Genomic DNA, 12,132 nt, shown 5'->3' on the forward strand with positions numbered 1-12,132 from the left:
GTCGAAGTAAGCCCAATATATGAATACTTCCTCCTCTTTTATAAGAGAATTAATATGGCCGTTCTGAACTGTATCGGGATCAAATCTTCTCACATACCATTTACTTTTACAACAAGAAATTTGATTGACTGTTTATAGTAGATCCAATCTGATTGGTGTAACATACATACATCTCTCACTCACTCATCCATTGACCCGTCCATAACATACCCGACGCGCCGACTAATAGGTATTTTTTTTTCAAAAAAAAAAAAAAAAAACTAAAAAATGCGGAAGCTCTTGTGGTTTCGAGTCGTACAAAATACTTTGTATTTTGACCTTTGGCAAAGTAAACACTCCGTTATTTTTATTACTTTTATTTTACTTTTATTATTTTTATTTGATTTGTATTATTTGTATTATTTGTATTTGATTTTTATCATTTCAGTTTTTTGTCAAGGTTCCGGGTGGGTTCCGGGTAGGTTCCGAGGGGGGGGGGGGGGGGGGAAGGGTCCGGCTAGTTCCGGGGCGATTCCGACGGTTCCAGTAGCTTCCGGGTGGGTTCCGCGTCTTACATACGCCCTAACGAAGACTTAAAATACGAGATTGGAGGTGCAAGGTAAGTCATTCCTTTTGGTGCATGCACGAAAACCAAAATTTTTGACCGGTTCAAAAACACTTGCCCGATATTTCGGGTAAAACACCTCTGAAAGTCAAACCTTCTATGAGGGCTGGAGATTGTCTTTTCGTTATTGTAGACCGTTTTGCAAACTGTTAACCGTTTGTGATTGCTTCAATTTTATCGTTATGCCACGAGGATCACTCTCCCGCTTTTTGAGTTGTGTCTACAACCGTCTGAAGAAATGGTCTCAGTATGTCTACTAACTGACTCGTCATCTCCTATCGAATTCAGTGTTCCGTCCAGTTTCGCGACGTTTTACTGCCTTCCCCCACCCCGTTCGCGCTGTTCAAATAGTGAATTTCAGCCTAAACCGTCCAAGAAAAACGATAAAATATAAAGACAACCACAATAATCAGGCAAGCCAGAGACCAAGCCTGCATCAAAATGAGCCCGTGCTTTCACTAGAGATGTTTACCTTGGTTTTGTTTTAACTTTACTGAAGTGAAAGTTTAATCGTGTAAGCACAGTAGCAAACCTCGGTAAATGGCGGCAAAATCAAAAGTAAGCCAACCTAGATTTGTCGACAGTTGAACGCCTTATCAGGCATGGTTTAGCTCAGTAACCGACGGTAAAGCCTGGTTCACACTAGCGACATAACGACATAATGACATCGATCGTCACAAACGACAGAAAACTAAAGGACATTATCTCGACGTAAAAAGAACGTTATGTTTGTAGTGTGAACATGTAGTTATGACATATTAGCAACATAACAGCATGAACATGACGACATAAAGATAAAACTGATCTTTTCCTTATGTCGTTATGTCGCTAGTGTGAACCAGGCTTAACTGAGGAAAAGCAGACGTTGTCGCGACATCTTCGCGGCAAGTGTTCACGCGTTGAGCGCGTAAAGAAGAGAAAAAGATAAGTTTCCGGATGTTACTAAAACTGGGAACTGGGAACGGGGAACGGGAAACGGGAAACGGGAAACGGGAAACGGGAAACGGGAAACGCGGAACGGGAAACGCGGAACGGGAAACCGGGAACGGGAGTCTGGGAACGAGTGCACACCGGAAACCCGCCTAAGAATTCAACATGGTGGACAAAGGAAAAGAAAAGGGAGCAATTTGGGGAAAGATGAGGACGTGTTACGGTTGTAAACGTGAGTTTCTACCGGCTGTGCCCCCAGATGACCAGTACGTTTTTGTTAAAGCAGAGTCCGATTGGTACTGGGATAAATACGTGTAAAGCACGAAATGGCGCCTGAGGAGAAAATCGAATCAATATTATCACATGCTACCCCAATCGGTCAGGCCACAGTCGTTCTTAAATAGAATTTCAAGCCTTCATAGTCTTCTCATATCTTCTCACTTTGTGCGCGAGCTGTCATATCAATTTTTAAAGAAAGCAGCATGCAATATGATACCGAAGATAAGTGACGTAACACATGACCATCGTTGAACGTAGGCCGTCCGTTGTCTTCGCATTCGGTAGCATGGCTGCCTTTCGGAGATCGGCAAGTCAGCCGGCAAATCAGTTAAGCAGCGAATAAATAACCTATGGCCTAGCCGCTTTGTTATAGACAAAATATATAAAGAAACGAGCAAGGAATATCCAAAATAATGCTAATGTTGGTGAAAGATGACCGCGGAAAAGCGACTGCGTGACACTCGGTATAATTTTTAGAAGACGAAAAACAGTCTTTATTCAATGTCTGCATTTTGTACCCAGTCTGCAGTTTGCATTTTGTACCCGGTGTGCAGTCGTGCAACCTGCATTCTTTCATTTTGTACTGACCGATTGGGGTGGCATCAGGAGCCCATTACCCGGAGCTTCCATCTTCTATACCGACCCTCTGATTCAACCCTGTCTCGTATCTTTTTATTTTTAGAAGCACCTCCCACGGAGGTTTTCGCGGGTGCTTTTATAATAGCGAATCATGAGAGAGCTGTGGTGGCCCGCATGTGACGTGTAACCATAGAGGACAAGAAAGTATTTCAATGATGGTGGAAAGCGAGGAAAGTTTATTATTTTGTTAGGAAGTTATGCGGACGTCAGCGTGTTCTCGCGGGAAATTGAAGAACTCCCGCAGATATCACAGTTCTAATAATAAAAAGATACGGGACAGGGTTGACTCAAGGGTACAACTCATATGGAGGCTCCGGGTAATGGGCTCCTGGGTGGCATGTGATACCGATTCGATTTTCTCCCCAGGCGCCGTTTCGTGCTTTGTTTATCCCGGTACCAATCGGACTCTGCTTTAACAAGAACGTACTGGTCATCTGGGGGCACAGCCTGTAGAAACTCACGTTTACAACCGTAACATTTCCTCACATTCTCCCAAATTGGTTTCTTTTCTTTTTCTTTGTCCGCCATGTTGAATTCTCGGACGGGTTACCGCTGTACACTCGTTCCCAGACTCCCGTTCCCGGTTCCCCGTTCCCCGTTACCAGTTTTAGTAACATCCTAAGATTCCTCCTAATATAAGTAGGTTTCAAGTCAACGGGCAAATAAAGCTAAATTAACTCATATTTGGACAAAGAAATTCCGGACTGCTGTTTCCCGTTCATCGTCAAGTGCCGTAAGCGTTTCCTTTCTGTTAGAAGCTCACTGCGTAGCTTAGTTGCAGTGTACATGCAGGCGCAACTAGAAGAAGACCTACCACAAAGAGAGAGAGAAAAATATCGTAATTGAGGTCTATGGAGAAGAAAAGCAAATGTTAGAATTTAAAGCGGCCCCGAATAAGAAGAAGTACCGGTAAACATCTACGTAGCCCGGGCTCCATGGCAGATGCCATTTCAGGTTTTTTGCTGGAAGAGGCTCAGCGAGATATCAAAATTCTTTTCACTATTCATCTACAAAGCTCTACATTTGTGGAGAGTTTGGCTCGACATCACTGCCTCCAAACTGACAACGACCTGCGTTTGGCATTGGAGTAAAGTCAGAAATTTTGTAATTTTCCGACAGTTTCTGTGCAGCATTGCAGCACTTGCTTTCCGAGAAAACCTAAAACCGTCCGTTGTATGCGGTCTACTTTAGTTAATTAGTTCCGTGTAAACAGCTTCTCTAATAACTGCAGTTTAGTTACGAAACCTCGGTAAGCAGAAACCGTAGTAAACCTCTCTCGTGAAAACACGGCACGAGTGTGATTTTTCTGACTGATGAGCAATTATTGCCAAGCCCGCCCTTTTCTTCCCTTCTCTCAACCAGTGGCTGAACAGAAAGCCTGTGATAAAGGAAAAAAACCTAAACAATGACTGTTAAAATGGGACGAACATTACCGCTTAGTAACATGGACGATCCTTTATTGTACCATTGGTCTTGTTTTCGATGTTAACAAGAGTAACTAGCCCTAAACTAATTACAGATACGTAAAAACAGACTACTTAGCCTAACTAAGACAAGCTGTAGATATTTGACAGGCCTACCGTAGTTACTGTATTTTAAGGCTAAGAGCTGAAATATTTTTTTTTCGGTTCAGTGATCTTATATTTAAGGACAGATAAATACACTGATTTCGCCGGGTGACATTTTCTTGACAATAAAGCGAGCCGGTTGAACATGCAAAATGACGAAATCACTTCAGAAGGCATCAGCGTCATCTGGGGCATCCAAGTCTTTATATTGTACAATCTGTCTTGGATCACGATGGAAACCGCCCCTGTTAAAAGAAATATATCCAACTCTATCATACACACAACGCTTTTACGCCAATTAAGATAAAGTGAGCTGCATAATGACAATAATTTTTTAACAATAACGACCCAAGAACAATACAACAATAAATTTAGTGTATTTCCCGTTCCACATTCAAGGTTGATACCAAAACCGCGGAAATACACCAGCTTATGGTCGCTTAAAACGGTTTCCAGAACTTCTTCTTTGATGAATCAATGATATCACTCTATTTCAACTGATGCCAAAATAATGGTTCAAGAAAAAGTCCACTCATCGGTAGACAAATATATATGCATATGCCGTTAAAAACACCCTCACTTTTCTTATAACTATAAAATGAGTTCGTTACTCCACTTCTCGATTATCGTTATCAAGTCAAAACACAAAGTTTCAGTCGCCAAGTTTAAAAAAAATTTAGGGAGGTGGTTCCGAGGCACGCTATTTTTTCGACAATTTAAAGTGGGTGTAAACCCCCTCCCACAAACCCGACGCAGTTGAGGTAACTCTGACAATAGCACAAGATTAGTTAGTTCACATAGCAGTTTCTTATTACTCGATTTATGTTAGTGCTGTAAATTAAAGGACACTGAGCTTCGCGGCAGAGCTCACCCACTCTGGTGATCTTTCATTCCATGATTATCTCCAAGGTATGGCCAAGAATACGCTACGTTCGATATATCAATATCCTACCATGGCTCCGAGACTTTCAGGACAAAATTGCAAGTGTTTTCAAGTTTCGTTTGTCCGTCAATTCCCAAAAGAGACTTGGATACAAAGAAAACACTACCAAATATAGTGGTTTGTCCTGAAAGCCTCGGAACTATGTTAGAATATGAACAGAATGTGGCCTATTCTCACAGATGAGAGCATCCAGCTGAGCTCCTGGTCATTCGACGCGAGAGCTCGCCCAGATTCTTTTGAGTGTGAACGTTTTTCGCCTTGGGAAACCGTGAGGAAATATTATTTTTTTGTCTCACGGGGTGTAATTATCTCTTGTGAGTCGGAAAAATTAGCTGCCCAATAAAGAAGCACGGGTCATCTCCCTATTTTCTTCAATGTCTGCGGTGAAAAACGTTGAGTTCTTAGCTGAGCTCCCGGACTCGCGTAATCGACTGCTCAGCTAAATGCTTTTGTGTCCGATGGGCTTTAATTCCTTCCCAAAGAGCTCAGTTCTCTTATGATCGAGGAGTGAGTACCCGTATTAAAAAGCCTATTGAGACTAAAAAACGTGGCTCACAAGACCGACATTAGAATATGGTTGTCACCCAACGTCAAATGTAGTCAGATGGACCCTAGTTTTGATCTTTCTTAGGTTACTAACTTTAAGGGCCTGTTTACAAGGAGGGAGGATCACCCTAGCAAGCGGGTTAAGCCTAGCACGCAGATAGGGTAACCCGCCTACCGGGGTAACCCTGGCTGCCTTGTAAACACGACGAAGAAAAAAAAGAGGAAATGTGTGAGTGCTAGTGTTACGCCCTTGCTAGGGTAACCCTCTCTTCTTGTAAAAAGGCCCTAAAACTACTACGTGAAAATTACTAATTTTGACGAGTTTACGTTGAATTGACGAAACTAACATTTCAGCCAATTTTTTCAAACATTCTGGCGAAGCGGAGTTGAGACAAATCTTAACTTTGATCCTATTTTATCAGCTGTGCGTATACTGGGTAACCAAGCAACTTCGCACAAAATAAAATTGTACCACCGTAAGAAGGCAGAACCCTAAACCTTTTAGAATCAAACTGAAGTAAATGAGTTGTCTCAGGCTGAAATTTCTGGCCTCAAGTAATCGAGTAAGGGAAAATATAGCAATTTTAAACTGTCGGATATGAATTGGGCAACATACTGTGTATGACAAGAATTCTGATAGAACAGTTATTGTTCTATCACAGAGTCCAGCGAACGGCAAAGTGAAGAATTTGTATACAACTAACCTGTCGCTCGGTTTATTTCGTCCTGCGCCGTACCCAAATCTAAAATAAAACACCATGTTTAATTAACATTTTTCATTGAATCACAACCGCTGATATCCTGCCGCTGATATCGTCCCCACTGTTTACAGAAACTTATTAAGAAACTCTTACCTTCTTGGTTTCGGGGGAAAAGTATGTCCTCTGCCATACATTTCATGTCCATACCCTCCATAGGTCGGGGGAGTATACGGACCGCGAGGACCTATTGACAGCAAAATCATTTAGTTGAACTCATGAGAAACGAGCACACCAACCTGTTTTTAACGTCTGACCGTCAACAGATAAGCAAAACTTCTTTTTTTTGATATGAATTGTAACATTTTCCTTGGCAATCTTCGTTTGATTCATTACAGCAAAACTGAGAGGCATTGCTCTAGCGGTACACGTATGTATCTTCCTGTGAACACCAATTTGGTCCCCCAAAAAAGAATTCTTCAGGGGCGAATGACGTCATTCCATGTTCGTCCATGTGCTTTCTTTCGAGTGTTGTACAATATTGCGGACTTTCGAGTGTCGAGGCAGCTCATTGTGGACTGCAGCGGATAAGTTGTTTATTTAAAGTTCAAAGTCAGTGTTAATGGCATTTAAAAACCTTTCAGACATGTCTTCACGAAATGTGTACGACTTTTCACACTAATAGAAAGCTGTAGCAGTTTGGCTGGGTTTTGTGTACCCTCTTCTCTTCGACCAAAACCAACGCTGCTTCCTGCTGAATAAATCAAAGGAGGAAATGTGCAGTTTCACTTCGCTGGCCTGGATTTCTGTGCGCAAAATATGTAACATAAACCCAACGAAAGTGTTTACATAGGAAATGAGTTCAACTCCCACAGGATTGCTTTGGTACACCAACACGTCCTTCGTTTCATTATTTCCGAAGTGAAAATGCCCTGTAGCTGTTCCCACAAAGCGAAGGCGATTCAAAGTCGTGTTCGTAAACAAAATAATTGTCCTAGTTCAGTAATAAAAGCACGTCGGCTCGCATACCGACGAAAGAGACATCGTTTGTGTCGATTTACACGGTTAGTATAAAATAGCGACTGCGGACTGCGGACTGCGGACTGCGGACTGCGGACTGCGGACTGCGGACTGCGGACTGCGGACTGCGGACTGCAGACTACGGACTGGGTATAAAACACGGACTTAGGTATAAAACGCGGACTAAGCATTACAGACTGGGTATAAAACACGGGCTTAGGTATAAAACGCGGACCAAGCATTACGGACTGGGTTAAAACACGGACTCAGGTGTAAAACGCGGACTGCAGACTAAATGCGGCCTACTAGCTGCAGTCCGTGTTTTATACCAACCAGTCGTAACGAATATTACGTAATACACGTATAAACGAGAACAAACTCTCTCGTATGCACGTGCTTTGCGCCTAACTGCTCAGGCACAAAATGCTGTTCCTAGAATTTTTGCTTTTTTAACATACCAAACCTACCAAAACTCAAACGCGCTCTTTAATCTACGATTACTACTATTAAAATACATATGGGTTATTGACCAAGCTTGTTCGGTCAAGATGGCTGGATATTGGCCAAGTTCTTTTTTTGCGAGTTTATGGACCGAGACGGAGTCGCGGTCCATAAACTCGCAAAAACAAGAACGAGGACAATATCCAACCATCTTGACCGAACAAGCTTGTTCAATAAAGGATTTACTATGTGGCTTTCGGGGAAATTTTCCTTGCGGGACACGGCGAGTAGTCCCGAGCGGGCAAGATGGAGCTATCTTGCCCGCTCGGGTAGCCATTCACAGCGCAGGATTTGATTCATCTTGCCGGCTCACAGAGCAAGCCATATAATAATAGTAGTGATCAAAGATTATGAGTGCGTTCTATGTCTGTACGTGTGATACAACTTAACCCTTTGAATACCAAACTTTCGCCAAAAAATACCGTTTTTAACCGTTTAGTCAGGGTTTTTAGCTGCCATGACGCTAAATAAGCCTAAGTTTTGCCAAGAGAGCTTTTTTTTTTACTAACAGGAGAGATTTTTCAAGGAATAGGTTCAAAATTGAGCAAAATTTCAATTCCGGGCATGCGCATAAGCCACAATTTGGACTTCGGACTTTTTTTTTTTTTTGCCATTAACCGTTCTTAATTTTGTTTGTTGCCCCTTTCCTTTCTGTTTTTCTCGGCCCTTTTACACTGGCTACCTTTTGCGTTGCATGTTCCTTCTGGCTGCCGTGAAAAGTTGGATGTTAATTACGAGCGAAGCCTAGAAATGGACCTTGATCAATCATAGGCGTAGTGGACCATTTTACCACCGTTTTTGCACCAAAACTGATAACGTTGTTTTTCGATTTGCGACGTGGGAATGTCGTCGATATCTAAACCTGACCATTGTGCGGAAAGGCCTAGCCTAGTACTACTATCTGCTTATCAAGAATATCTGATGACATTTAAATCGATGACGTCACAAGTGGTACAAAGAGCACGACCATTAATTACGCATATATATGCGTAGTTGGTTGGTAATACTGAGCTCTCTGAGGGGGGCGTAAGGGGTGTCCGAAAGCCGCAAAACCGTGTTAAAAACGTAAAAAAACGCAATACCGCATGGAAATGTACCAAAACCGTAGTAACAAATGTGCTACGGCGCCGTCATCATTACTTCTAGTTCGCCATTCCATTAGAAATACCTTATTTAGTTTGATAATAGTGTACGTTAATTTCAATCAACGTATGATCATCGCACTCATAAAATAATACTGTAATATTATAACTGACCTTAACATCATGCACTCTGACGAGTATCGACGACTGCCATGACTCAGTAAAAACTTTATAACACACAATTTTAATTTCTCTTATAGGACTTTTCTGTATATTATTCTTAGATAGCTCTAGTTGTGTCCCCTATTAGCAGCGGGGATTCTCCACTGCTAGATGTAATTGACACGATAATAAAGTCATTATTATCATTATCATTATCGTTATCGTTATTGTTATTATTATTATTATTATTATTATTATTATTAGACCAATAATTGACACCCGTCCGTGGGACTGACTTCCTTATGCTGCCGTGGAACTAATATAAGTGCGCTCGCGTACGCACGAATACTGCTGAGTTAGCCAATTGAAAAACATCGATGTTTACGAAAGTCTCCTCCGCAACCGTTTTTTGGGATGTCACGCGACGCTCCCCCAAAGAAACGGCTGCCCACATACGAACAACATTCCTTTCACGAAATTAGCCAATCACCGCTTCCGTTCCATTTTCAAGAACATTTTCGCGCCAAATTCGCCCTTTGAAACTTGTCCAATCAGAGAATGTTTTTTATCTTTGTATCCCGTCGTGGGAGATGTCACAAACGAACATACAGATTCCCGGCTTTTGTTTAGGGACGCCGAAAAATACCGGCGACGCTTGAACGAGCTTTCTATGTAGCTGAAGACTCTTCAAAGTTCAAGCTTGTCGAGAAGGAAGATATCTATTTTAACTTAATAAAGGAACTAGGAAATCAAGTAGCTTCGCTCGATTTGTTGACAGTGAGTTCTGAATGCATCTCTTTCCTCCTGATTTCAATCTGTAGGAGGCGTTTAGCCCTTGATTGACGCTTACAATTTGACATTTCCAGAAAATATATATTCTCTCATTAGCTGAACATAGCGATGAGCACATGAAGCTTTTGTACTTAGAGCTTTCATTTACAATTTTTTCGTCCGTCATGATCGTAGCCTGCGAACAGCGCCTATTTTTGGCGACATGCGGCGTGAAACAAAAGCCAGAAATCCCTCGCCTGTTCGCACCGCAGGCCTTTTCGCGCGAAAGTTTACGTCATTCACACTTTGCCATTATGTGATTGGTCTGTTCAACAGAGCGCAAACAAACCACAAACACAAAAGGAAAAGAATGTTGTTCGGATGTGAGCAGCCGTTTCTTTGGGAGGAGCGTTGCGTGACATCCCAAAAAACGGCTGCGGAGGAGACTATGTTTACAAATTCAGCACTGGAAACCCCTCCAATGCTACACAACGTAAGCTTTCCGCCAGTTTTTTTTTTGGTGAAAATTCGTCAAGATGCTAGTGTAAAATGGGGTTGACTAGCCTACAGGACTTCTACGGTTGATGACATTGGTACATTTGCTGTTCTCTGTTCGGTAACTCGACCTTTTTGTCGCTTCACTCGTGTTTATGAAGGGCACTTCATGTTGTGTTATAAGGAGGAACTTAAAGTACAGTTGAGCCGTTAGACCACTTCTTCTTGCTCGGCAGACATTGTCCCGCACGAGGCCACGGCAAATACCGCAGGAAATCCGAACGAAAGATTCCCAGCTCGGAAAGTCAACAAGTCGACGTATCATTGGATAAAATGGTTAATCATACCAATCATTAACTGGAAAAAGCGGAAATTACAAACAGCAAAGCTTGCTTGCACAACAATGGTCCCTTGCAAAACATAAACAAAAGATCAAAAGTCATCGGAAGCGTCAGGAACCGAGTAATAAAACGCAGACGACTGAAGACTCTTTTTTACCGACTACCGCGATCGAAAATTTATGAAAAACGCACACCGCTTAGTCTTATCAGTGTCTTACAAAAGCGCAGTACCGTAGGGTAAAATAAAGATTTCCGCCAAACCACACCAAAAATAACGCAAAACCGCATCACCTTAAACCCTTACGTCCCCCTCCTCTCTGTTGCTGAAATCCCCGGCTGAAATCATGATCTCTGTGAACAGCTGCAGTTTCACAGACAGATAAAACGTAATGGCAAAGGCCACTATTTTTCTGTGGATTATTTGATTTCCTTGCTTTACTGTTAGTAAGTTGAGGTCCCATTTGATGACCTTTGATGACACCTTGCGTGACGGCTCCAGTTTCGGTAAACTCACAAGTTTAAATTAATCGAACATTTGCCTTCAAAATTCATGTTAAACATCTCATTTTCACTTTTATTGGTAACAGTAGAGTTGCGTTCTAAGCTAGAAGCACAAATATCAGCAAACAATTGCACTCACGTGCCGGTTTATCCGTGGTTTATCGTAAACAAACGCCGTGCGACCGGCAACTGATTCGAATATTTCCGCTGATGAATAAAAATAGTCAGCATTTACATTGTTGTTCCTTAGTTCTGGCTTGCTCTTATAGATCTTGGCTTCAGAGTACTCTTCCATCGATTCAGTTTTGACCTTCGCTGAATACTGAACAATTTGTGGCCACTGGAAAGTAATTTAAAATGTCAACAAATGTAATCAAAATATAACCAATGAAATACAGCTGTTCCCACGGTTAAAACCCCAAAGTCAAGGCGATTCAAAGTCGTGTTCAGAAACAGAATAAATAATTGTTGTTCTAGATATGTAACAAAAGCACGTCATCTCGCATCCTGACCAAACAGGCCACGCATGGTCCAGAATCAAAACTCCTAGAATTAGAAACGAGCGATCGCGAACGATCGAAAAAGCAAATTGTCTCGTATACACGTCCTTTGCGATGATGTAATTTGTTTTTCACCAGGCCAGAAAGTCTCACGCCGGTTTGCATTGAAACTGCATTCCCTTTTTTTGGTCGAATGCAATCAGAGTGAAAAACCAGTTCAAAGAAAACCCCAAAACGTCCAAAACAACGAAAGAAGCAACACAATAAAACAAGAATGACGTAGCAGATGGACACGCAAACGAGTCCAAAAGCCCCTAAAAAAAAGAGGGGCGGCTAATTTTCAGTCTTCACAAAATATCTCGATTTCTCGCGACTGCAGACAGGCCGAAACGAAATAAGAATGCGTTCTCGTTCCTTGAAAACGCAATTAGCTTTTATGTTGAGTTCCAAAAGCGCTCCTGAGGAACCCTCCGCACACTCACCATACATCATCATTTGAGGTCTGGGAGCCCATCCCATCATCGATTGCGCGCCTTGATGTCCATACATCTG

At 42.1% G+C, this 12,132-nt stretch overlaps 1 protein-coding gene across 4 annotated transcripts in view; it reads right to left on the reverse strand.

The window, feature by feature from the left end:
• Positions 1–3,881: 3,881 nt before the first annotated feature.
• LOC110063375 (serrate RNA effector molecule homolog) overlaps positions 3,882–12,132 on the reverse strand; it is a 73,667-nt gene continuing 65,416 nt past the window's right edge. For all 4 annotated transcript variants that reach the window (XM_089270496.1, XM_089270497.1, XM_089270495.1 and 1 more), the window contains 4 exons: positions 12,063–12,132; positions 6,364–6,454; positions 6,214–6,252; positions 3,882–4,265 (listed from right to left, as the gene is read on the reverse strand). The exon at positions 12,063–12,132 is cut by the window's right edge and continues 93 nt beyond it. In XM_089270496.1, the coding sequence (XP_089126622.1) occupies positions 4,187–4,265; positions 6,214–6,252; positions 6,364–6,454; positions 12,063–12,132 (279 nt within the window). In that variant the 3' untranslated portion in view covers positions 3,882–4,186. The remainder of the gene's footprint in view (positions 4,266–6,213; positions 6,253–6,363; positions 6,455–12,062) is intronic.

This window comes from Orbicella faveolata, unplaced genomic scaffold (assembly GCF_042242905.1).
Source record: "Orbicella faveolata isolate gen_17 unplaced genomic scaffold, um_ofav_v1 contig_34, whole genome shotgun sequence".
In the NCBI taxonomy this organism is placed as follows: Eukaryota; Metazoa; Cnidaria; class Anthozoa; order Scleractinia; family Merulinidae; genus Orbicella; species Orbicella faveolata.